At 38.7% G+C, this 26,329-nt stretch overlaps 2 protein-coding genes across 2 annotated transcripts; one reads left to right on the top strand and one right to left on the bottom strand.

Annotated features, from left to right (window-relative positions):
• Positions 1–5,026, bottom strand: pfdn4 (prefoldin subunit 4). Its single transcript, XM_031741989.2, has 4 exons — positions 4,936–5,026; positions 3,406–3,513; positions 1,721–1,861; positions 1–418 (listed from the first exon to the last, which is right to left on the bottom strand). The coding sequence occupies exons 1-4, from the start codon at positions 4,960–4,962 to the stop codon at positions 287–289; spliced, it is 408 nt and encodes a 135-aa protein (XP_031597849.1). The 5' UTR covers positions 4,963–5,026; the 3' UTR covers positions 1–286.
• Positions 5,012–21,059, top strand: bcas1 (brain enriched myelin associated protein 1). Its single transcript, XM_039604635.1, has 14 exons — positions 5,012–5,097; positions 6,516–6,671; positions 6,824–6,890; positions 7,073–7,157; positions 8,953–9,332; positions 13,753–13,932; positions 14,874–14,933; positions 15,194–15,229; positions 15,507–15,722; positions 17,503–17,544; positions 17,683–17,748; positions 18,718–18,840; positions 19,384–19,602; positions 20,021–21,059. Exons 3-14 carry the CDS (start codon positions 6,849–6,851, stop codon positions 20,099–20,101), a joined length of 1,530 nt encoding a protein of 509 aa, XP_039460569.1. The 5' UTR covers positions 5,012–5,097; positions 6,516–6,671; positions 6,824–6,848; the 3' UTR covers positions 20,102–21,059.
• Positions 21,060–26,329: the final 5,270 nt, after the last annotated feature.

Raw genomic sequence — 26,329 nt, 5'->3', positions numbered from 1 at the left:
GAGCTTTGTAATATTTTAATTTCTGGCAAATTTGTAATCAGTTCAGTGAAAAACAATTGAATATGCGACCACTTGAAATTCATTAGAAATGAAGTACATTTATTCATTTGCACAAAACATTTCTTTTTGATGACCTTGTGAACACCAAACTGCAAACACATTATTAGCATAAATGAAAGATGCTACCAAACGTAAGAAATCATTTTTTGGGGGATGTTGTGAAGCCGATACAGGAGGTCTGTGGAAAAGTCCAAACTGGGGCAACTGTCAAAGTCCATTTCACTGCTCAGCTTTCATCTGCCTCCAGGTTAATGTTGTTACCAAACTTGGCATAAAGCTGCACCTTCAGATCACTCAACACTTGCTGTATCGCTGACACTTGTTTCTCAAGGTCTTGGACCTCTTGCTCCAGTGTTTCCTGATTACAGAACACAGAAACTCCAATTACAGAACAGCCAGTTCAATTTCCCCACAGCAGGCAAGCAACAGACACAAGACATTTCCTAAACCAATTTCACCAAATGACTCCATTTATGTCATCAAAAGCACATTCCAAACACTAAAAGAGATCATTTTAGGTAAGAAATCATCTAAAATGACTGGTATAAATCCACATTAAAATATAATCTGCCGATATAATGACTGAGCTGTCTTCGACATATTTGTCATTCAAGGTTTGCAGCAGACTCCTTTCAATCAATCAGTTCAGGGCTGTGCAGTATGTCCTATTGTGATGAAGTCACAGCAACACAAGGACAAATGGAGACATAATGGAAATTACAGAACGGAGAAGGTTTAATCTGAAGTCCCTCTTGGTTAACGTCTCTCATGCAGCAGCCACAGAGCACCGCCATTGCTACACGTCTTTCCAAAAGGTGCAGCAGGAAGCTCTCAAACCTAAAATTGAGACTTAGACTTGTACTTTTAGTAAAACGAGAATTTTTGAAAGGGAACTGAATTATGAATACTTGGCAGGCAAAGATAACAATGACTGCTTTTTGGACATAACGACAGGACTGCTAGAAATCCTTTACCCAGTGGAGCATTTCTAAAAATACTCTCCATTTAAAATAAAAGCATTTGTTAATTATGTATTATCAGATAAATGCACAAGTCCAATTCAGGTCTGAGTGATGAAAAGACTCAAAATCCTGATTGATTTATGAAGAAATTCTTGGTCTAAAGAGATTTTGGAATTAATACATTAGATTTAACTGACAAAACTACAGTTTTTCCATTTTGCAAGCAAGTTATTCTTATCTGCAAAACACATGACACGGTTTTGATGAATTGTGATTCATAGCTAGTAAGCAGTAGGTATAAATGAACAGGCATTTAGCACTGTTTGTCCACGCACTTCTGAAAGTAATTATAAACTACACAACAGACACATTTGTCAAACTGTGCTCAGTGAGTCTGTTTAGATGAGTTCTGAATGTTGTGCATGCAACGATATTTTCATCTTTGGACAACAACACATTAGAGAAAGCAAAAAGCATGCAAAATTCACTTTTCCCTCAACATTTTGGGACTACATTGGCCTCCAGTACTGATAAGCTGACTTTCAAAGGAATGACACGACAAGGATAAATCTTTGTGTTTACAGAAAGGAATGTCTTTGAAACAAACCGTGATCGATAAAAGCCATTGAAATTTGAAAAGAAGCTCACAAGACAGTGATTTAGAGAAGGTATTGAGAAACCGTCTGCGTTACACTTACCTTTGCGGATTCCAGCATCTCTTGTGTTTCGTCCTGGGAGTGATTTATAAAGACGTCGCCGATTTGATAAGGGATAAATAGAGAGTTGTCGTCAAACAGCATTAGGTCATCACTGGCATCCTGAAGGTTCTGAAGAGTTTTCTGCAGGAAGACATTCACAGTCAGTCAGTTTGAGGTGGTTGTAAATAAACCTCGGTAATTAAGGAGTCATTTAGTGTCACAGTTCAAGATGCATCATTCAATGCTCAAATCCAGTTTTGTTTTTTTTAATGACACAAACAAAACTGGATGAACTGTAAATGTTAAATTAGCTTGATGTTGCAAATGGGGGGGGGGGGGGGAGAGTATAATTATACACATATACACAGCAAATTAGCAGGTCACAGCTGATGAGGGTGTGGGTAAGGGTGTGGGTAACAAAACACAGGGACAACACAGGGGCTGAGAATATGGTGCAAGCCAAACTTTTCACATACATTTCTCTCTAGAATACAAATGTGAGGGATTTGAGGTTCATTCTGTGTTTCTTCAATACTGTAATCATTTATTGAAGTCAAAAGGAATTTGACAACTGCAGGCAAACAACTCGTCTACTTATGTTTCTACAAAATCCTGAATGAATTATTCTTGAATGCCTGAAAGACATCTTGCAAGATTTAAATCTCACAAGAAGAACACCATTAATGTAATACCCTTCAGATCTAGGATGGAGGGACTAACAGCATCAAAGACAGAGCTGCGCATAAAGGTGAAGCCGTCAATTCCCTGGCCAACTGGTTCTTAAACTGACCTATAACAAGATCAGATACAAGCAACAGAAATGAGCTTCCTCATAAGAGCATCTGGTTTCAGCTTTAGAGATTGAGGATGAGGAGGCCAGTTACTCAGGAGGAACTTGGTACAGCTGCTGCTCTGCTGATCATTAGGAGCCAGTTCAGGCATCTGATTAGGATGCCCCCTGCACACCTCCTCGGAGAGGCATTTCGGGCATATCCAACTGGGAGGAGATCCCAGGACATGTCTGAAAGAAGACATCTCTTGACTGCCTTGGATATGCCTCTGAACCCCCCCACCCCAAAGAGCTGAAGGAGGTGGCTGGGGAGGGGAAATCTGGGCATGGTCTGCTCAGACTGCTGCCCCTCAATGACCCAGACAAGCAGCAGAAAAGTGGATACATGGAACAGTTTTTTTCCCTTAAACCAAGAGGTTTGTGCTGATGAGAGTAAATGTGGTCCAAAGTATTGATTGAGTCAGTTTTGTGGTCATTTTAAAGTAAAAGTACAACAAAAGAGCATTAGAAACATCTCCACGGATATCCATATCCACCAGCAGGACAATGACAAGGTTTACCAAACAGCTAATTAAAGTCACTTTTCCAGCAACTAGGCTAGAAAGTGAAACCAGTGCACTAGTGATAAAGGAATGAGGTTACTTTCTGTTAAATTCAAACACAAGCCGATTCAAATAAAGTGCTAAGTAGTCAGACTTCTCCTCCAGTCATTAACCAAGTTCAATCTTCCTGATCAGAGTGTCAGTTGTCATTTTGAATTTAATGTAATAATTTTATCTAGATATAAAAACTCACATCTGGGTGTAGTTTGACTTTTGTAAATTTAATTGAACACTCTAAATCCTTGCTCCGATATAAGACTAAACCACGTCTTCCCAGCCCCGGTAGTACTCACCCTCCTTTCCAATATCTCATTCTTCAGCTCCGTCATCCGATTCGTGTTCCTGGCAAATTTATTGATCTTCTGCTGGTCTTCAAACGTTACATTCACATCTTCAACTGCCTGCAAACAAGGAGAAATGACTTGAGTTTGCAGTTCATTTTAGCCTGTTAAACATGACAATCTTACATGCCCTGACAGAATTTAACTCATTCTGCTATGAGTTATAAGTATTGTTCAGCAGCAACTTTTCCAGAGATGAAATCACAAGCATCACAAGGACATGTCAACTGTGTTAACTGGGAAAAACAACAACAACAACAAAAACCCACCACCTTATGATGGGAAAAGCATTTAGTAAGATCAAAATAAGCCTTATAAATAAAGAATGTGTGTGGAGTTTTTTTTGTTTTTAAATCAAGCCTAAGGAGTAAAACCAACGAGCTGTGTTCAGTTTCATTTAGAGTGACCAAGTGGCCTACTTTATGCGGGATTGCACAATGTTTTTATTTTTCACCTCCTGTCCTGGACTTCGAATTGGCCCCAATTCACCACAGCACAGGTCTGGCTTTTAGTCGACTATGTATCGAAAAATACCACAAATAAAAGTTATGTGGTGTGATTTTGCTGGCACTGCACTGCAATTTCCCTTTTGAGAGGGTAAAATAAATAAATAAACTATGCATTTTTTATTTGAACCTCGAGATAGGCTATATCTGTGAACCTCAAAAACCTGTAATTTAGTTGATTCGAAGTGCTAAAAGAAATTTATCAGTGCATTCCTCCTCAACACAAAGATTATTAAGAGGGGAACAGCAGATCAGACACCAGGACAAATTCTAAACAAGTACTGCAATACAAGACTATTGCATTAAAAAAAATAAAAAGCAATAGCTGGAAAGTTGTTTGTAATGGTGCATATAGATTTGTACCCGTCAGTCACATCCTCTGCAACCCGCATAGCTTTATCAGACTGCCTCTTAGCATTACCGTGACCCACATTGTCCAACACATGAAAACTATTTGCTCCACATTTGGCTCGTTGTGATGTGGTCGTCCTACTGTGCTGTTGGCCCGTCAGAAGCACTTAAATATCATTTGAACGAGACTGAGCAGGGTATTGGTCATTCATTGGGGACATAAACTGCTTTAGCTTGTCGTTTCTTAGACAGTTAACTACAGGCCAGTTTTTATTTTGTTTGCTAGCATGCTAGCTTGGGTGTCCCATCACCTGCAGCGGCCACTGCCCTGATCTGGATATTGAGCTCATTGTTTCACCACATAGTTTTTAAGCTCGCACGAACAACAGCTGCAAAATTACAACGTATGTCGAGCTAGTGTTTTAACACAAGGAGATATCGCTTTACGGTAGCTACACGAGGGTGTGACGGCGCTTTCAAATATCACAGCCGTGAGAAAGCTCGGCGTCTTAATCGCACACATACACGATGCCACCTTTCTTTCTGCATCCCTTGTTAAAACAGCGATACAGTAACAAAATTGCAAGACAAAAAAAGTGGATTTTTGTTTAAAAATATTCCTCACCACGGATGATTTCATGGTCGCTGCCATCTTTGCTTCTTCGACTGTTCACCCGCAGCGTCGCTCAGCGGGATAAATATCCCCACACTGCCACCTATCAGCAGGCCTGATCTGGAGTTTGACCCCCACAAGTTGGCCAGAAAATATGTTTACTTCTCTCAAAATGTTTGTTCAGTTCTTTTCCTTCTTTTTGAGTTTTTGTGTGATTGATTTGATTATTTAGTTGAGTTCATGTTCTGGTAAATATAGTTAGATATGTCGCAAGGTGCTTTCCCTTACATTTACATCTAAAAGCTGAAATTTGATTTATTTAAAAAAAAAAAACAGCATTTTTTTTGTTCTGTTGTAGGTAATTATCTCAATAAATGTGCAAACGTGCTTTCAATATGCCAAACTAGTTATTATGCCAACCGGAACTGCTCTTCTGTAAATATTTGCACACAGTACTGCACCCAAGTTCAAATATTTAATGAATACATCTGTAATGGGAGAAGACTAGAAATTCATATTTGTCTAAACCGAATTACAATGCACCACCTGTAGTTTTAAGCATCACTGGCATTTTGGTCTGAGTGAAAAACAAATTGTAAATATGCAGGTTTTTCTGTCTCAAAATCAGCAGTCTTTATCTAACTTTGTAGGAACCACTAGCATACCTAGTAGGCTGTTATGCGTTGGTGCACCATGAAGAGCTTTCTTGAGGCCCCTCAGCTGCAGGCCTTGCATGAAGTCACCAAACAGGGGAATCCAACTCCCACCTCAGAATGCAGTCTATAGGATACAGTCGAGCCATTGTTTTCATGGATTCCAGGGCTTGCCATAATAAAGTCAATAAATAGTGCACATGTTATAGTCTTTTTTAGTTTGTTTCTTAAGCATGCTTGTTTGTGATAAAACGCATTCACATACTTTGATTGACTTGCATTAACAAGATGTTGAATGATTTGACGTTTGACGTCTTCCAGGAGTCGAATGACTTCTAGAAGTTAAATCCAATGAAACAAAAGCCTTTGTCAGCATTATCATGGCCTATTTACTTACAAAAAAAGCAAACATAAAGATGAGTTCATCTTCAGTACCATATTGACATACACTGATAAACAATAGTATCTAACTATGGACATGTGGAAGCCTTTAAACACAGACATTTTGACATGATTTTATCACAAAGCTTGTTACCTGCCTTGATGACCTCTTTTCTTTTTTTTAATCAGATAATACCAAAACAACACAATGGGTATGTTAAAGCACATCTGTGTGAATAGATTTATTTTTATCAATTAACTGCATCTTTAAAGACTAAATCAGTAAAAAATGCTAAAAGTGTTCTCTTCAGTTTAACCAGTGCCAACATAGTTGTTTTGGTTTTGTCAGCGTGGATGCTTGCCAGACCGGTATCCTTAATATCCTTAATCCTGTTAGGCCCCCGCCAGATTGGTCAACAAACTGTTTGGACCGCCTTATCACAGTGGGCTTGGACAGATTCACACCTCATTATGATCTTGTCAGGGTATTTTCAGGATGCCACATGGAGATTACTGTGAGTTGATCAAAGCACCAATACAGCGCACTTTTTTTTTCAGAGGAAATCCAACTGCCAACGTGAAAACAGACCCACCCATTTTAACACACACATAAAGTGTCCAGTTAACAAAAGTCTATATACATAGTTGGGCAAAAGGAGGAAGTCCATCTCAGACAGACACGCCGTATCCTTAAGAAGGAAGTCAAATAACAAGGTAAGACATTTCACTGAAGTTAAAGCAGTATTAAAACTTTTAAATGGCTTTGCAAAAGTCTTAATAGATGTTAACCATTATTTGCAGATTATCTTTGCTTATCAGTACAACATAACAAAATGACATTTCTATTTCATTTAATTCTATTGCAGCCTGCAGGTCTTAACTGGGAAAAAGATGGGAAACGAGCAGTCAGTAAACATAGAAGAGCTATCCAAGGTAAAACAATGCAAATTACATGGCAGACATTACAGGCTAAAAGCTGCATGTGTCATTTTTCTATATGATGCACACTTTTCCAAAACTCTAGCATGCACAGGTGACAGGTGAAAAAACTCTTCTAGTCTAGATAACCCATCTAGACTAGAAAGCACAATGCTGACATTGTTATTTACTCACAGAATGGGACAATTCCTGAAAAGCATGAGAATGGAACCGTGAATGGCATCTCTATAGAAGTCACGTCTGGCGGACTGGAGATTAATGGTAAGTGAGTTTTATTTTATTTTTAATTTCTCTTAGGATAAATAACATCCAAGCAATCTGTGATAATGATCTACCTGATCTACAGTGGTGGTGTCACTGTAAAGCAGGAGCAAATCAATGCTCAACACTGGCAAATTAAAGTCTTACTTAAGAATGAATGTTTTATTACTGTCAGACTGTTGTGTTTTACCGTATCACGCTTTATGCTGATATACTTTATGGTTCTCCTTCAATTAAAAAAAAGCAAATAATTTTACAAATTTATTAGTAGTGATTACTCCTTTAATCCTTTTAATACTCTGCAAACACAGTGACTCCCAGTTGCACGGTGTCTGAGTAAACCACATGTGTTGTCTCAGGAATTATCAAGGAGCAAGTATTTGACTTGTCAAGGTGTGGTGGTTTGTGTCTTCACTATAAAAATAAAATACTGTGGGATTCCCATGGCCCTTGACTGTTGATGCCTGAGATAACGTTCTCACACTGACTTGCCCGTGTTTACTAGCTCATGGAAATTTTCGGCACATATCAGCCTGACGTTACGTTAAACAAGCTTCACATACATTTTTGAACAGTTTCAGTAACATCGCTTTTGCTGAATTTTGTGGCAACTGTTTAAATTCTCTTTAAGCTGGAAGTAAAAATCACTCTATGGGCTAATACTAAATAAAATGACACTTGTGTTTAAAAATAAATTCCATAAAACCCAGAATTGTTCATTTTGACCTTTTTAGCTGTTGTGGACTCATTAGGGGGATGTTTGTTAAGGTGGAAATTTATAGAAAAGATCCAGAATCAGAATCAGGAAATTGCTTTGTAATAGACATCTAATTAAGGTGTAATAAGGTGTGTCATTCAAGCTGCAATATATTAAATAAATATTTCAAAGCTAAAAAAAACTATGTGCAGTATTTACAAGATTGAACAAATGATGTTGCCAGGTCCAGATGTTGCAGGGAGGAACTGATACATTTTAACAGGAATGATATGCTCTGACATTCCATGTTGCATTGCTGTGGTCATAGCCTTTGGTGAATGTGCTCCTATTACTGCCTAGCACATCATGGACGCGATGTGAAGGATTATCTATGAGTTCCCATAACTTTGACAGTTTTCCCCTTTCTGCCATTGCTGTCAGAGGATCAAGCTCCACAATCTCAGATTTAGGCGCCTTGAGGATCACTTTGTTGAGTTTGTCGGTCCATAAAGATGCTTAATGTAGTTTCCTTTGGTTCAAAGTAACAAAACACTTTCCCCAAATTAACTAAAGCTATGACGTGATGCACTGGTTAAGACTTTGGGTTTAAAATATCTATATATTGTGTTGAAGAGATATCAACTGCAATGGAACTAGAGCTGGGCTGCACTTTCATGCAATGCCAATTTGTACCACTAGGTGGTATAGTAAGTCCATGTAATCTTTATTGAACCAGACACGTAATTTATTGTTATTTACAATGACAGCCTGGCAAAATGCTAAATATCTTAAAGAAAGAAAGAAAGAAAGAAAGAAAGAAAGAAAGAAAGAAAGAAAAGCACCACCACACATGTGAAAACATCTGAACACACCCTGTGGTAAAATGTTGCTACCTGGCAGTGAAAATGTTAAGTAAGTCTGCAGACGGTAATTCTAAAAAGGGTCTTTAAGCATATATGTCCAACAGTTATTTTATAGTAATTTTTTCCTAAAAAAAAATTAAATTCAGCCTGGGTTTAACAATACTTTCAGTCCTTTATTTCAATGTTTTTCCTGTATGTGGCATTTTGCTTATTTTGCCACTTTTTTATTTTTTAGGTAAAAGTGAAACTACAGTCTGCCAAAATGGCAAGGTCCACTCTTTAAACTCTGCCATACAATCAACTGATGTGATCGGCAAATCAGAGTGTCAACCTGATATTGTCCAAGCTGTTTCTGAAGTTCCTGACGCCAACATCCAAGATGTTTCTGAAGCCCCTGACGCCAAAATCCAAGCTGTTTCTGAAGTTCCTGACACCAACACCCAGAAGGAAGAGGTCAAGAAAAGCAAAGGAGAAAAAGGTCGTCATCATTTTGGCAAACTGTTCAAAAAGAAATCAGAACCTAAAGCTGAAGCTGAGACTGTTGAAGAAAAAGAAAAAGAGACACAGAGTGAAGATCAAACGGATGTAAGTGTTCCTCCCACTGAGCCACAGCAGGTGAGGGCACTTTTCATGTTTATTCTCATCAGATGAGTCTAGTTGTTTTTTTCTATTTGCCAACAAAGCTGTGAAGAGACGAGCCAGGGCAAGTCAGGTTACTTTGCATAGCACAATTTACACATAAGGGAAATTCAAAGGGATTTTCTAATGTACGGATGAATGGCCATTGGAATCTATGATGGATGTACTGCAATGAAAGTATGCAAAAACACAAATAAACTCATAGTAGAATTTTAAAGGTAATAGTGGCATATCAATTAAAAGCAGTGGAAAAAGCAAAAATCTTTAGCTAAGTTTTAAAAACTGATAAATTATGATAACTCTCATGTTGTGCAATAGACCTCCATTGTTGCTGAAAAACAGCAATAATAATAATACATATAGCAGCAGATAAAATTGAACCACACATCTTCCTTTTTAGAGTGAGCACAGACACTGTGGTGTGTTTTTGAATTGTGTTATTTTATCATTCTGCAGCTAACATGAACTAAAACAGGCCCACAGGGTATAACCCTTTAAAAAAAATAAAAATAAAAGAAGATAAATATGTCACACGTTGTTTATCTTTGACAAAGATTAGTGGGCGTGGGCCTCAGCAGCACTGATGCCCACGCCCACGACAGGAAATTCAGAGAGCACTGAGATGTGCCGCTCACATTGTTAGTTTTGATCTTATCATGGGATTTCCTGAAAATGTCTAAAAGGGGGCACACTCTTTTATGTTGTGCTGTTTTTGTCAATTATCAGTTGACCAGATTGCCAGAAGACACTCGGCATGATTAAAATTCCCTGATGTCGACTTTTAGCTGTGCAAAGAAAATTACCTTATTTTGTCAGCCTGCCAAATAGTCCAAATCATCTTAGCAGTGTAATGTAGTCCAACACTGTCCATGCACTACATGCATTTAATCATTTTTTTCCTTTTTGTTTTTGTTTTTTTAGCCTTGTTTGCAATGGGCAACATAATGTAGAATCGCGCTTATTGCAAAAAACAAACACCTAAATAAGCAAGTAAATAAATAAAAATGTAAGCATGTTATACTACATGACTAATTTTTCTGATTACTCATGATCAGCCACACGGTTATCATGCGTGCCCCGGGAAAATAGACACAAGTTGTGTGTTGGTTTACATAATTTAATATTCAAATAGAGAGGAAGCTCCCGTTATAGTTTACATTGACCATCAAGACGGAAATGAATGAACATCAGAAAGTTGAATTAGCAACATAAAAGCAGATATTTCAACACAAATGGGTGATGGTGCCTTCACAGCCACAACTGTGGAAGATCCACTGAGTGAGCATGCCATTAGCAAAGCTGAGGAGGTTGTTAGACACCCTTTAAAAGATGAAACCTCAACGTTCAGAGCAGAGCAATTTTAAGCTACATAAAATTTGGGGCTTGAGAAATCTGACTCAAAACATGACACTGTTGCAGAGGGACAGACGAGCGAGAAAACTCTGGCGAAGGAGTTCACTTCCACCATTCCAAAAGCAGCGGCAAGTTGTGTTGAAGCAGTTTTGGCAGTTGCCTCTGACTGCGCTGTAATTGCGTCAGAGCTGGGAGTAGGTGAAGCAATTACTGAAGACAACAGTAAAGGAGCTGCAGACACGTCAGCTGATGTAGTGCTGATTGAAACCGCTGAACCTGAGTCTAATGCTGTCACTCCTGAGGCCGGGGAAGCAAATGACATTACCTCCCTAGACAAAGAGGCAGTGACTGGAGTGACGGAAACAATCTCTGAGGTTGTTCATGAGAAGCCAAACTCCGCAGCCGCAAATGAAGACATGCCTGTAAAAGAAGCTGCTGTCCGTTTTCAGAATGGAAATCTAGTTAAGGTGGATCTGGCCCATGAGGAGGTCACTCCTGATGATGCACCACAGCTGAAGATGTGCTACAAATAAGTGAGCAAGACAATATTAGCCCTGTAACTACCAATGAGTATGGAGAAAAGTGCAGTAGTTGTCCCAAAGAAGAAATTAATATTGCAGAAGCCTGAAGTTACTTTAAAATCTCTGGCAATTGAAGTCAATCCACATTGTATTCTAGAGATTATTATAGAAGACATTGAGGTTGAAGAATGTTTGATAACTGAGATGGAATCAAGAATTTGAACCCAGCTACCACGCTTCAGGAGCCTGCAGTGGATAACAACAGCACAGTCACAGAAGAGGACAACAGCTTTTGTGCTTCTCCCTGGAGAACATGAAGAACGTCTTTCCCTTTCAGATGAGCTCGCTGCTAAAGAAATGATTGAACAAGCTTTTTCAGATCAAGCTTAAACAGTGGCTGACAGTGTTGAGGAAAATGGTCCAAGGTTTATCTACTGAAGGAGAGGTAGAGGTTGCAAGTTCTGAAAAAGCTGTAGAAGAAAGTGACATAGAAAAGGAAAAGGTTAAGAATCTAAAGATGATGAAAGCCATAACACACCTGAACAAACCCTTGTAATCTTAGAGGAAGCAGGACGAGAACCCAAGCCCTTTGTAAAGAAGATGGTACCAGTGAGGGTTAGGTTTTGTTTTTTTTCCAGAAATCCTACAAATAATTGAAACAAACTTGAGGAACTAACAACTGAAGGACACCACAGAAGATTTAGAGCCTTGTGTTTCAGTCTAAGGAGAATTCACTGAGGAGAATACTGCCCTGGAGAATGTTGGTCAAGGATAGATGCTGTCATGTGTGATTTTATATGTGAGCCTTGGGATTAAATCCTAAAAAAATAAATCCAACCTTGTTTTTGCTTTTTTTTCTCTGAAAAGCAAAGATGGCAAAGATAGTAGAGAACAAATAAAAATGAGTCACTCTTTCTCATCCTTGAGACAACTGAAAGTGAACATTTCACCTCTGAAGATTCTTAAACTGCCATTTGATGAGCCTGTGGCAAGGTGTGCCGAAGCACTCCCAGGCCAGAAGTTGAATACACCTCTAGGTGGAGAGTGACACTGAAGAGACGCATGAGAGGCAGTGCAAACCGGATAGATTCAACATGTGAAGTACAGAATTTCCCTAAGGCGTCTCAGTCACAAGCTCAAACACTGAATGTTTACCTCTTAGGTTTCAGTCACCTTTAGCTGTTGAGAAAACCAACATGCCTGGTGACTGAAAGATAATTTCACCAGTCCTCCATATTATTGACATCCACAAGTCTACAAACAAACAAATAAATTATGAATGAGCAGTGATCAATAAGCAGACACGGAAATATTAATTTGAAGTTTCCTTTTCTCATTCATTCATGATTTTAGTCAAACTGTGTTTAATGACAAATAATACTTAAAGGGACATATTGTGCTCATTCTGCACTTTACATTCTTAGAACTTTTATTTGAGTTCAATTCAATTCAGTTTTAATGCTATAGTGCCAAATCACAACACTTACTCAAAGTGCTTTATATTGTACAGAGAAAACCCAACAAATCAGACGACCCCTTATGGGAAACACCCACTTGATAGAAGTGGGAAAGAAAAACTTGCTTTTAACAAGGAGAAACCTCCTGCAGGACCAGGCTCAGGGAGGGGCAGCCATCTGTTGTGACCGGTTAGGGGTTATGGAGAGGAAGATGGGACAAAAGAAATGCCATGACAGGGGAGTTATGGGAGTTATTACATATATACATATGTAATATATATGAAAATCAAGAGAACTGGTATTAAGAATAAATCTTTAAAAAAGCCCAAATATATGTTACTAATCACTGTATGTGTTACAATGTTCATACAAAGTCTTGTTCAGACTGGCACATCTGTTTAAGGACGAGATAGGCTGCATGCAGGTGTACATACACTTTGATCAGCCCTCGTGCTCCTCACTTCATCCACTGCTTAGAGCAAACTTTTATGCTCTCTTTCCTCTGATTTAAACCTTCTTTCTTCTGATTGGCTGCCCCTCCTGAGTAGAAAGTGGGTCTGGCTACTGTGAGCCGACCTGTGTGACGGAGGTCTGTGTTGCTGGTCTCATTAACTGAAACTTTGGCAACATTTATTTTGGTGTTTGTAACAGAAAATATGGAAAAGCAAAATAGGCCACCTCTACAGTTGCTAATGGGATAATAAATCGGGCCAAAATAATGTATCAAGATTGCTGGAAGAAAAGGAAAAAACTGTATAAATGAATCGACATTGGTTCAGTTCACATATTTTATAGACGCACACCATATGGGCATAGCTAGGTATTTGATTTTCCTGACATTTCTCGAGAAATAACTCTCACACATTGTTGAATATCAATGACTGAGGGGTGGGACACACACATTAATAAAAGGGTGATTGTTGACAATGCCCCGAGTAGGCAGAGGCATGGTTGGAATTGTGCTCCCATCTCAATGCTGCGATTAAGACACTCACTGCTTACATATCAGCTCCGCTCTGCTCTAACATAATTCTCAAAGGCTAATTCTTTTGTCATGGTGTATAGGAGACGGCTAACCTAAACCAAGAGCCTGAATCATTAAAGGAGCCAGAGAGGGTGACTCCAGTCTCCAGTCCCAAGGAAGAAAACGTTCCTGAAACTGACAACGGAGACAGTGAGGCCGTGGAAAGCAAAGAGGAGAGTAACCCAGAAGAGAATCCAGTTATGAACTTCTTCAAAACCCTAGTAAGTGGCATCATTTGGGAATTTAAGCTGACTTTTTTATGCTCTTACTATTTCTGTTTATCATGTCAAATTAGACTATTTGGGGGAAAGGGGAAAGAACAAATGTACTTTTTATCTGTTTCTTTTTCTGAAGGGAAACAGGCAAAAAAACTAAAAAAACTAAAATAAGGTTAATGCACCTTTCAGTCATGCCCCAGTCAAAGTGAGATGTGTGGTCATTTTTCCAATCATTTAGCAGTAATCGGTAGTAATACACTTGAAAATTTTGCATTAGTTTGTATATATTTGCGACTCTTTTTGTTCTGTGTAGTGATGTGGGAAGGCAGTATAACTGTATATGACATTAAATGTAACCATAGCGAAATCTGCCATCATGACAGTGCCAGATGGAAAAGTTGCAACAAGCAGCTATTGTATTTCCTCTTCATCATGCTGTCTTTTGGATTCATGCCGTTTTAAAGAGTTACCATTGCCCTAGCCCCATGCTAATCAAGTCTTTGAACATGCGGGAATGTGGTGGCCTATTGTTCATCCCATAGTGTGAGCTCACAAGGGAGGCCTGTGCGGTTGGAAGTCGAGATTTGTGAAGATAGAGCGAGAGCAGGCCTACGCCATCTCCGGAGCACAATGGCTGTCACAATGACAGCGCATGTACTGTATGTGCTCTGTCAGGGACCTCTGTGGGCCTCAGTTAGCTTACCATAAAGGCCTATGTCTGCATTCATGAAAGGCTTCTGTTTTATCCAAATAATTATTTTTCTGTTTCATCAACTGTATCCCCTGGCATTTTACTTTTCACACTGCTTAACCGCCACATACATAGTGCTCCACAATGCTTACACAGTTCACAGTTAAAAATTACGATTTTTTTCTCTTGTGTTTTCTTGTGGATCACGACACAAAAAATAAAGACGGTTCATTTTTATTCCTCTGTTGCACAGGTGACCCCTACTAAAACGTCCAAAAAGGAAACGGCTACTCCCGATGCCGCAAAAGATAAGGTGAACAGAGGTTCATTTTAACCTATCACTCTCTCCTGCTGCTTTTATCAAACCATATCTCTGATTATCTAATACAGACAGCTATACAATGAGCTGTCACACCCTCGCCTGTTCTGTTTCTGCCTGAATTTAAAAAGTAACATTTATTTTTAAAAGGTGGTTTATTTTTGCAGAATTTGTGCATAAAGCTTTTTTTTGCATCCTTTGTTTGCTTCAGTTTAACCTTTTTTATAAATGCTTTCTTTTCTGTTGCAAAATAGTCCCAGAAGGAGACCCAACCAGCGGCAACCACTACTGTGAGCATATAGCCCATAAGTTTTGATTTCCATAACCATAATCTTGCATTTCACATTAAATGTATATATTTATTACACATGGTGGGTTTAGTTAATTTCGGGATATGCTGCTTTATTTGCTCATTTTACATAGCAATGCATTTTTATTGGGTGAAACTGGAAGGAAATACAGTTGCTGATGTCATATCTGACAAACCTGCCCTGTCAAAAAATGTCTTTGCAGTGTACGAGGGCTGTGTAACCCATTGCTTTAACAGCCCCTCTCTTTCTTCAATAGGTTGCACAAATATCTGAACCGCCTGCAGCACCGAAAGGAATGTCCGTCCCACCACCCCCACCTCCAGAGCCACCGAAAATGGAAATCAAAGGAGAGCCAACTGCCAAACCTGTAAAGGCCTCGGCGAAAGAAGAACCTAAAGCTGCTGGAAAGGAGCCTGTGTCCTCGAAAGGAAAATCAGCCAAAGATACTCTGAGCAAATTATTCCGCCAGAAGGTAAACAAACAGCTTTAACTGCAGATTACAAGATCCAATCACTATTTTAAGGAATAGCTATTCATGTAGACACTCACTGCATGTTCAATGAGAACACAGTGTGAAACATACTGTATGTCAGTTTGAGGTATTGCTAGGAGTCAAGACCTCCAAAAGCAATGGTGCTTCAGCAAGTGGAGCCAAAGCCCCGGGCAAGACTGCAGCAGTGGTACAGTAAATGATCATATTCTCAAACTGACCATGGCTCATCAGTTACTAACTGAACAAGAGCTCATTTGTCCAGAGGCAGCAGGAATTTACAATTTACTGTTTTCGAATAGGAGCTATAGTTTTGTGAAGTAGCATTAGTCCCATGCTGAAACCTTTTCTCTTGGGAGAATCAGGTTTTCTTATTTGAGAATTAGATAAGAAGAATGACATTGTCCTTATGTCTTTTCATAATAGATAAAGACAAAAATAAAAGATTATAGCTTCAGCATAAGGAGCAGATCGCAGGGACAAAGGGCTAACAAGTCTCATCAGCACCCACCAGCACCACAAATGCTCACCCACAACACTGCATCTCCTTTCTTTTAACCGCACTGACCGTTAAGTCACATTTGCATCACTGTGAGCTCAACAAGAAGCCATTACATTTAGCTGCTGCCCAGAGAAGGTGTTATAGAACATAACTACAACAGATTTTTTTTATTTTAGTTTCCGTAGAGCCAAAATAAACAACATGTGTATTTTAAAATAAAAAAGGCTTTAATTTACAAGATCAAATCGTTATGTTGTTACATTTTTGAGCATTTTCCATGTTTTTTTTTTCTGTTTTCTTCTTTGCAGGGGAACTTTTATGCTAAACAAACTAATTGCTGGATTTTGTCCCATATTTAAACACAGATCAACCAATTCAACCCAACACCTTTCATTTTCAAACAGCAGAATTACAAGTTGTCAAGACAGCAATAAATAAATAATAAATAAATAAAAAGTTAAAGTAAACAGACAAACAACATGAAGAGGGTAAAATGTCCAACATAAGTACGCTAACAGTAATTAATTGCTATCTGAAATAATTAAAAAGACAACATTTCATGAAAAAGAATCACATTACAACAAACATCAAACTAAACATAAGTGAGGAAAACAGATTAAAACACTTAAAAAAACAATGAAGTAACAAAATCAAACTCTTACTCAGTAAAATAAATTAAAATAAATAATCTAAATCAGTAATCTACACAATCTAAAAGCGGGTTTTGTCCTGCACTTTGGACTATCTGCAGTAATGCCAGAGGAGCTGTGGGGCTGTGCTGACATTACAGTGTGGAGATCTTTCTTACTCTTCTAATGCATTTGAACTTCCTTAACCAGTTGATAAAGTCACCATTCATTGTCATGTTAACATAGTGAGTAGTCCATAAATATAACTTTCCACGTGTTTTGAGGTTCTGAAGTCATTTTGCATTTTAACAAAAGTAAGAATTCCTTTGCTGTCCTGCAGACAATCAGTCATGTGCAACAGTCAGCTGTAGGAGTAGAGATACAGCCAGGTGTAAACTTACATGTGAACTAGAGCCTGCTTAATCTTCCCAGCTGTATGTAGGGAATGTTACATTAATGTATTAAGATGTGAACATGAATCTACCGCACACGAGGCCTTGCTGGAGACGACTAATTGCAAACCATCTTGCCCGTGTTACATAACAAACATGCTTTATGGTTAATTACAGGGTTTGAAATGTTCATCGCAATTTGCATCTGTGCAGAATAAAATAACAGTTTTACTCTGCAGGAGACACCAGTGGAGGTGCCAGCGCCTGTTGTAGAAGTGCAGGTAAATGAAAGGAAACTTCTCACTCTTGGGGTTTTGTACTCTTTTAGGGAGTGGAATGGTCTTTTGAGCCTCTGATTAAACCACGTACCCTCTTCCAAAGCTGTTTTTGTATGTAAAGATTCATTTCTATTTGCTTAGATTCAAAATGAGGTTGAACCTCAGGAGGCAGCAGCAGTGGGGGAAGAGCCCGTTGTAGAAGTGCAGGTAAATGAGCAAGAAATGCTTAGGAATATTAATTCTTGATTTTCTTCACTCTGCAGGCACCTCTGCAATAACGTTGCCACACTTATATTGTACCAGAACATTTCCCACATTTACTCTTTGTAATTCGTCCATTTTTAAAATAATTTTATCACATCACATCCCAAACTGTACAGATTAAACAACCCCCATTATGGCACAAAATGAGTAAGATGTAAGATTTAATGACTATCATTATTTACGCTCTTCGAATTCAGGATATAACAAATAACTCTCCCTTTTCTGTAGATAAAGGAAGAGGTACCACAACCAGTGGTAGAAACTGAAGTAAATTAGTGGTGTTTAATGTTCTGGGAAAGCTTTTTTTCTTTTCTTATGTTTCTTTTAATAGTTAGGGGAGATGAGTGGCTATAAAATAACCATAAGAGTCATACCTGACAATCACAGTATGTGTGAAGCCAAAGTACCAAGATGGCTGACTGAGCTTTAGCAGAAAGACTACAAGTACGAGGAAGCAGCCTTGCAGCCTTGCAGCCTTGCACTATTCAACCGTGACACAATCAACCTAGATATCTGGGGTTATATGACTCTTCTTTTCTTACTTTCTTGAAGAATTAAAGTTTTCCCAAAATGTTTAACTGGTTGTTTCTTTAAAGGTGGACATCTCTGAAATGTAAAGTGAATATTGATGGGCTTTACCTTTTTCCTCTTTCTTCCTCTTTACAGATTTTGGCTTTTGCGCTTGACAATGTGGGCTTCCTCACTAGTTCTTATCTTGAACTGATTATATTCTGTCTCTCTACTCTGATCACAGATATCTTTTTACTGCTTTACCTCCTCTTTCATGTCACAGATGGAAGCTCCTACTCTCACTCTGTCACCCAAATTGATGAGCATCCCTTTGATTTTTTTTCCCGATTTTTTAGTAAATATTCATGATACATATTTTTCTTTTTCCTGCTTTGGTTAAAGAAGGTGGATTCCTCAAAAGCTGACACCCAGGAGGCTGCTGCAAAACCAGAGCCACCACCACCTGCTCAGGAAGAGAAGAAAAGCGCCTCAAAATCACCATTCCTTTCTTTCTTCAAGCCCCAAGTAAGAACCTATTCCCATAAACATTTATAAGATCTCTGAAAAGAAACAACTCTGAAATACATTAGCTATGAATTGTGGTGAAATTACAGAATGGTAAGTAACAGGTTAATGTGAATTTGAGGTACTATTAGATCACATGACCACAAAAGTCCAGGCAGCCTCCACAAGTGGAATTCGGCTCCTCAGGAAAACTACTGGACTGGTAAATACATGGAATACGTTGCCTCTTGCAAACAGATGCATTATTAACCAGAGTAATTTCATCAATTACATCTGGTATTAAAACATGCTCTAAACAACTTCTTTGCCAGAAGCATTTTTCTCCATTTGCTGTTATCTTTGAGCATATGTCATCATCCCTCGTAATGTTGCACATGATGTCGTATCCTAACAGCAGGTGTACATTTTAATCCCACTTCATGTGCCACCTCAAAGTCCATCTGCACTCAACGAGTGAAGTGTATGAGCCACCGGTATGTGAATCTCTAGCTTGTCAAGGACTGAAATAATCGAATGCTTCATTATGTGCCACGACACTTTTAGGCTGCTGAGCCCAACAAGGTGACCCCGACCCCACCTGCAGCAGCGGAGGCAGCTCAAGCAGTTAAAGCCAAGGAGGAACCTAAAGTGGCAGCCAAGTCTTCAGAGCAAGCTGCAGATAACAAACCAGCCTCTGTGCCTTCCCAAGCTGGCGATGATGCAGCCAGTGTGCCCAAAAAACTGGAAAAGAGGAACTCCATTCAGCTATTCTTTAAAAATCTGGTAAGAAGAACATTACTTTCCCCAGATACTGACATTAGGAACATGCACAATATCCTTATAATATCCTTATCACTGCATAGTGCAAAGTATTTTTGTATTATCCCCACTAGATGGCAGCAGACACTTAAGGTGTAGGCTCCACATTACTGAAAACCAAGCGGACTGATATAACACATCTGGAAATGCAGTTTAGTTTTAGGACAATCACCGTTACTTAAATGTAACAAATTTAGTCAGAGTCCAGTTTAATACATTTGATGCCTGTGAAAGAAATTAAGTTTTTGTTCAACTAAAAAAACAATTAAAGCTTATAAAAGACAAAAATTAAATAAAAATAGATATTGAAAGAGTTACATTTTCTAAAGACAAATTAAAGACACTGCAACAAAATGTGCCATTTTCTCCCTGCAAACTGTAGACTCAGAAACGTCCTTCTACAGACGCCGGAGTCCAGACAGAGCCACTGACCGCTGCTCAAGGAGCTGAGAAAGCCAAATGAGACCAGAAGCAACCCTTACGTTTTCCTGTACAGTCTCCTTCCCTCCTTCTCACTTGTACTCAGTCCTTCTTTTTCTCTCTTATCGCCTTCTTGAATCCCCTGAGTTACTTTGACTACTTTGTTTTTTAATTGTTACTGCTTAAAAGTCACGATATCAAAGGTAAGGTTTTGGAAGAGTAAAGGAAAGTGGACAGAACAGTTAGCAGGGAGTTGAACTTGTGGAGATTTAAAATGGTCAAAGGTTGTTTGGACATATTTTTTTGTCACATAAATGTCTTGTCAGCAATGTGACATTTTCTACAGACATTTAAAATGACTTTTCTCTGTTTTGCAATCTAACATACTGGGCTTATGCAATATATAGTGCCATGCTTTGCCTTGAACAACTATTTTGTGTTAAATCAATAAAACTCAATGTCATATAGGTTCTATTTTTACACTTCACACCAGAGAATTCACACAGTTCAGGTAATGCAGTGGTTAACATGAAGTACGTAGATATGAGTCATAGAAATGCTCTTAATGGAGCTGGTCTAAGGAGTATTAAAGTTTATATAGCAGAGTGTGCTTACAGATTTTTGAACTCTATGCAAGTTATATGTGGACTAAAACAAAAAGCTATCTTTTAGCTTTAATGGGACATCACAATCTCTACTGATCTTTGGGGAACTGATTGTAAATACTCAACAAATGCTTAAAAATGCATCCGAGGTATTGAAATGGTGTCTTTGTGCAAATGTCTCCTTGTGATAAGCTCTGCATTACTCATAAATCACAACCGAGAAGCTTTTATTTTGATTTTAGCACTTTGTCTCGTGTCAACTAACAAGTCTTCCGGTGTAAGTAAACTGTGTCAGGCGTATGTGCAATTAATGTGACGCTTTAGTTTGTCGTTATGTAGTGTGCATGTGAAACTTGAGCTATTCTGAAGACAATAAATGCAAATAAATATACCACATGTCTGTTTTGTTTCAGAGTTTTCATTTTTAATGTAAGCTATAAAAGCATGGGGAGTGTTATCAAGAATAATTGGGTGTTCCAGCAATTTAAAAAAAAAAAGATGACCAGGCAAGTCTGGCCAAAAAAAAAACAAAAGATGCCTCTATTGCGTGAGCAGTGTCATTGCAACCATTTTTATGCATATATGAGTGCAGGAAAGGTGTGGCGTATCACTCTACACCCATTCTGGGTGTTGAGTCAAATACTGTAAGTCTGACTCATGTTCATAAAGATGTCTGACAAATCAAAGGAAAAACCTGATCCCTTGACCCCTTTGGTGAGAGGATCTGGTGGTTGCATGGCAACATTTTTTGGGTCCACGTGTTCTCATATAGGGCAGAGTCAGTGCAAATCATTATAAGATTATGGGGAGCCATCTTAACCCTTTATTATGATGAAATGCTTCTGTTGGGAGTGGCCTCTTCCAAGATGGCACCTCGAGCCACAAGTATGTACAAGAATTCAAATCGCATTCTGTGGCCTTCACAGTCAGCAGATCAGTTTCCATTTGAATGAGTGGTCTAACATGCTAGACAGCTGGCTAACGTGCTGCCATGGTCAACAAAACAAGTTAGGGAGTGTTATTTTTTGGAAAAGGTTTTCCTTTTTTGTTTGTTTTCCTTTAATTTGTCACCCACTCGTATATATTTGTAATGCCAGCAAATAAATGTCAGTTACCTGGAGAAAAAGCAAATTAACCAGAGTACAGCTCATATTTTTATTTTAGACGGACAGATGGCTGTTGGACATTACTGCCGAATTTTAGTGTCTGTGAGGCGTACCTTGGAGATAAAAAATGTAAAATAAGATCTAAGGAATTTGATATTTCAGGTAAAGGAAGACCTCAAATCATCTTCTCCTTTTATGATGTAATTTCTGTGATTGATGGCGTAGTGTGCAGTCTCTGGAAGGATGTGTTTTAGATAGAAGTGTCTGAGAACCACTATTCACCCACCATTAAGTGATGAGTCGCAGCCCCCGAAGGCATAACTCACACTGCTCCTTTGGTATCAATGAGGCACACTATTCTTGTATTACTGTCTATAATAGGTGTGATCATTTTAAATTGTGCATCAAAGTAATTGCCACGGCACTGAGGGAGAAAAAGTGAGGTACTGCTGCTTGCACAGCTTAAGACATGTGCTCCATTGTCTCTCCTTTCCCTGGAGGAATGTCTCAATTAAGATACACTGTGACGACTTTGCCAGCAGTTTTGTTTATGTGTGAAGAGCTCATTTTCATTAGCAAACAGAGTATAGTGTTGATGAATCTGGGAGTGAGGAATTCTGACTGAGTTTTAATGAGACGGAAGTGAAGAAGAAAGCAAAACTACTCACACATCTCGCTTAGATTACTAAAACTAATTGGAAGAGTGACTAAAAAGATGCCCTTACACAATACTTTAACTGGAAATCACAAGCAACTTTGTGGCCTTGCTAACAGTTCCAGATGTTTTAAACTTCCGTGTGCAGTTATTTAGAAATCTGCTCAGCCTTTTCTGTATTTAGTGACTTGGCAAATAACAGTGAAGATGATGATAACAGCTGCATGCCCCTACACGCAGCGTTCCGGGAGTGAGAGTTAAGGGAACACTTTTTCCAGTTGGGAAAGTGATTGCGCGTCACAAGGACTAGTCACTCCCTTTTTTTTTTGCACAATCACATATGATAATGACCTAAAAAGGCTTATTAATAAAGAGATAGTTCCAACTATGGATTTAACAATGCACAGACTGTACACAGTGCAGCAGATTTTCTCAGCCACCATGTTGCTGCAGTTCATCCTAGGACAATGCATGTGACTGTGTGAATGCACTGAGCTCAGAGGGGGTGAAACAGGGGAATAGTGGGAGGAGAAGCCTGATAGGAGGCCTGCTGTCAGCACTAAAGTGCATCATGGCAGTGCTTGCTAGTAATATGGAATATGAGAGGTTAAAACTATTCCGGGTACTGATGAAAAGAAAAAAGAAAACTGTCATAACCGGTTCTGATCCTTTCACAAACTGATGTAATTGTTTTACCTATAAGGAAAAAGCAAGCTAAATCTCTCAATGTGTTCCCCCTGCAGTGCTTACGGGGACAACACATACATGTGCGTGTCTGTTAGGGAAGTTTTGTAATGCGGATGCTATCTACTGTGTCTCTACATTTTTTGTTTGTTTGTTTTAGTCTTTTGAGCGGAAAATTAGATTATACTGCTGAAGGGATGCAAATGAGTGACGTAATCATGACCTGCCTTCAACTGATAGATAAATGTTCATCTTAAGAACAACTATACAGACATACATTTAGACAAAAACACTTTCGCTTCTGTTTTTACACTTGGATACATCAAAGTTTGTTCTAAGTTGGCAGAATCTGAGCACAGTATTACAGCTTTGGGATCATTTTGAGAGTAGAGATAATAAAAGATGTTGTTTACATGTTATTATGTGTGCTTAACTTGCTAGAAACTTGGGAATGCGCGCAAATACCACAGCTGTTGTATGTCCAGGCTGCTAAGCTGGTTTTGCTTAGTTTTGTAAACAGAACAAATCAGTTTCAGTTTTAGGTGTGGTGCTCATAACGTAAAATTTTTATAGAAGAGATGATTATATCACAAGGATTGCACACTCTGAATGACAAGAGACTGACGTGACTGCCATCATTATAACTAATAACAAGTGTTGTGTTTGCAAATACATACGTCACTATTACCATAATTTAAAAAGGTAAAGTTCTTTGCTTTTTTTAAACATTTGCATATATTTTTCCTGCACAGTTAATCAACAAATAATGTATATCCTTTGTGTCTTTTTTATGTGTAACTGTCATTTATGCACTTCACTGAGAGGTCATAGTGAAACAAAGAAAGGTCAGGAAAAAAAAAGTCATCAAAAGAGGTCACGCAGACAGCGGGGCACTAGCAGCAGAACAAAGAGACACTTCCTTCACCCAGTTTCTACTCAGAAAAGACGGGTACTGTTTTCAGTATGAACTGTGAAAATTTCTGTTTGGCCACTGATACTTCTATGATCAACAGAACACAACAGCTGGTAGAACTGAATAAACGTTTGGGGTGATAAAGAAGCTTACGTATTATCAGTGTCTTTCAGAAGCGACACCAGGATTATGAAAGAACTCAGGCTGTGAATCTGAAGGAGAACAATGCGGTCAGCTGCTCCTGACACGTCAAGACAAAAAACAAGCCATCACAGCCTTCCCCGAGTCGCTGATCCAATTCCTGTTAGGATGTCTGCCCGCAGAATACATTATAATTCTCTAAAGTACTGAGTTTTTTTCTTACAGATACCCCTTCTTTAATTAGATTTAACTGCTTTTAGCTAAATGTTTTAATAAAGAAACTATCTGAGATAATGACTTCAAAAAAATCTATTAGCATAATGTCAAACAATAGCACAGAGTTAATTAAATCAGTTAAAAGTAAACAATGCTCGGCCACTTGTTGCTGTCATTGCCACTACAGATGATGAATGCTATTTAAATTATCATAATAAATCAATGATAAAAGTTCCAGCCAGCTAAAGATATATTTGTAGGATTAGACACAAACAACCACTGGCTTCAGATAAAAGGCATTTCCTGTGATGGGCTACAACATCTTTTGGCAATTTCATCATCCTGAGGAATGATACTGCTGCTCCAGACTGATAGCTTTTCACAGAGGCTTTGTGGTTGCTGAACAATAGGAAATGACCGAGAGGCCTCGATGTGTCACATGTGGTGCCTTTGATTAACATACTAGCCTTGTTTGCAACAGGATCTCGGGGGAAGGCACGAGTACCTATAACTGAATCGTAGCACTGCGAGGGGAGAAAGTGTTTTTTAGTTTAGGGTAAGCAGCATATGTAAATGAGTCTTACTAAAGAAAAAATATGCATTTTTTAAATCAGTCAGCTGAGTCATTTATTAAGACAAAATACAAATGAAAAAAAGTTCATTGGTATCCTTGGAATGAACTTAATTATCAAATTCATTATTCAAACCAAACATTTTTATTAAGTATGTTTTCTAGGCTGGAAAATCACATGTATGTTTATTTCATTATGAGAACAACATTGGTTCAACCTGTTTGGTGACAACAAGTGCTTGACAACAGCTTGTAATATAGGCAAAAGAGCAGGCTGCTTACAGCCAACCCTTGGCTCATGTGAGAGCCATAGCTTAAGCAAATCAAGCACTCCAGTCTTTGTTCACTGTTTTTCAACTGGGAGTGGTTACTGATAAAGTTTTGTTTTCCTCCAGACATTGCTGCCATTCTGGGGGGGAGGTAGAGTGGGTCTGCATAATGAGTGTACACTGAAGTCAGCTGAATATCTTCATTGACTGATTAAGTGCCCATCAGTGTCTCTGCTTTTAAGAGTGGAGGAGGGGTTGATTTTACATAGGAGGGTGTGGAGGCTACTGTAGGTGAAGGTCTTTATCTCACAAGCACCAGTCTATTAATCTTAGGTGATTACACAATCCAACAGTAAATGTGTGCTGATTCTCTATTATTATTAACAGCAATATAGTATATAACTAAAAGTTAAGGTTTTTCCTTCCATTTTTCTGTAAGATCAAATGTGTTTACATGCACCATCTCATGGCTTTGTCAGAGGTATGTTTTGGGTGGCAACAACTCATATGGGATATAAAAGTGGGCTGTGCGCCTTGGTACGTTTTTGTGTCACCATATAGGAAGAACTTGTAATTTCTCATGACTCAACCAACCTGCTTCTGCAAAAAAAAAAAAAAAAAAAAAAAAAAGCCTCATGTAACTGTGAAAAGTTTGAGGCACCCCTCCCCCAGCTCCACATGGTAGCTGGTGCATGACGTGCTGACTGGCTGCACTTTTAGGTAACTTAAAATGCAGCGTACACATCAAAGAGTGTTATATGGCGTCTATTCAGCGCACTCACTCTTACTCCGTGGAAGTTTAAAGCATCGTTAGACACATGATTGAACCACTCGAAACGCAAAGCGTGACAAGAGACTTCACTGTAAGCGAATACGACTCTAATATTGGCCGTTTGAAGCACAAATGAAGCAGCTTACACATCTAATAGTGAAAACACTGGGAATAAAAATAAAAAATAAAAACCTCACATGTGACGACTTGTAAGTAGCTCATTGTGGGCTAGAACAATCAAATAAAATATGCCCTCATGCTTTATTGGCGTGTATGAGATAAGATGATTATGTGCACTAATCCCTCTCTGTTATACGTGACCACGTGATTGCCCTTTTT

This window comes from Oreochromis aureus, linkage group 20, assembly GCF_013358895.1.
Source record: "Oreochromis aureus strain Israel breed Guangdong linkage group 20, ZZ_aureus, whole genome shotgun sequence".
NCBI lineage: Eukaryota > Metazoa > Chordata > Actinopteri > Cichliformes > Cichlidae > Oreochromis > Oreochromis aureus.
The sequence above is the reverse complement of the archived record's forward strand: the minus strand, read 5'-3'. Positions and strand labels throughout refer to the sequence as shown.

What these genes read in the sequence shown, in the direction of transcription:
- pfdn4 (XM_031741989.2), bottom strand. Translation starts at nt 4,962, where the DNA reads ATGGCAGCGACCATGAAATCATCCGTG. An exon ending in CGACCATGAAATCATCCGTG is followed by an intron (nt 3,514 to 4,935) that starts GTGAGGAATATT and finishes CCTTGTTTGCAG; the next exon opens with GCAGTTGAAGATGTGAATGT. An exon ending in ATGAGATATTGGAAAGGAGG is followed by an intron (nt 1,862 to 3,405) that starts GTGAGTACTACC and finishes GTCTTCCTGCAG; the next exon opens with AAAACTCTTCAGAACCTTCA.
- bcas1 (XM_039604635.1), top strand. Translation starts at nt 6,849, where the DNA reads ATGGGAAACGAGCAGTCAGTAAACATAGAAGAGCTATCCAAG. An exon ending in TGGCGGACTGGAGATTAATG is followed by an intron (nt 7,158 to 8,952) that starts GTAAGTGAGTTT and finishes TTTATTTTTTAG; the next exon opens with GTAAAAGTGAAACTACAGTC. An exon ending in CTCCCACTGAGCCACAGCAG is followed by an intron (nt 9,333 to 13,752) that starts GTGAGGGCACTT and finishes CATGGTGTATAG; the next exon opens with GAGACGGCTAACCTAAACCA.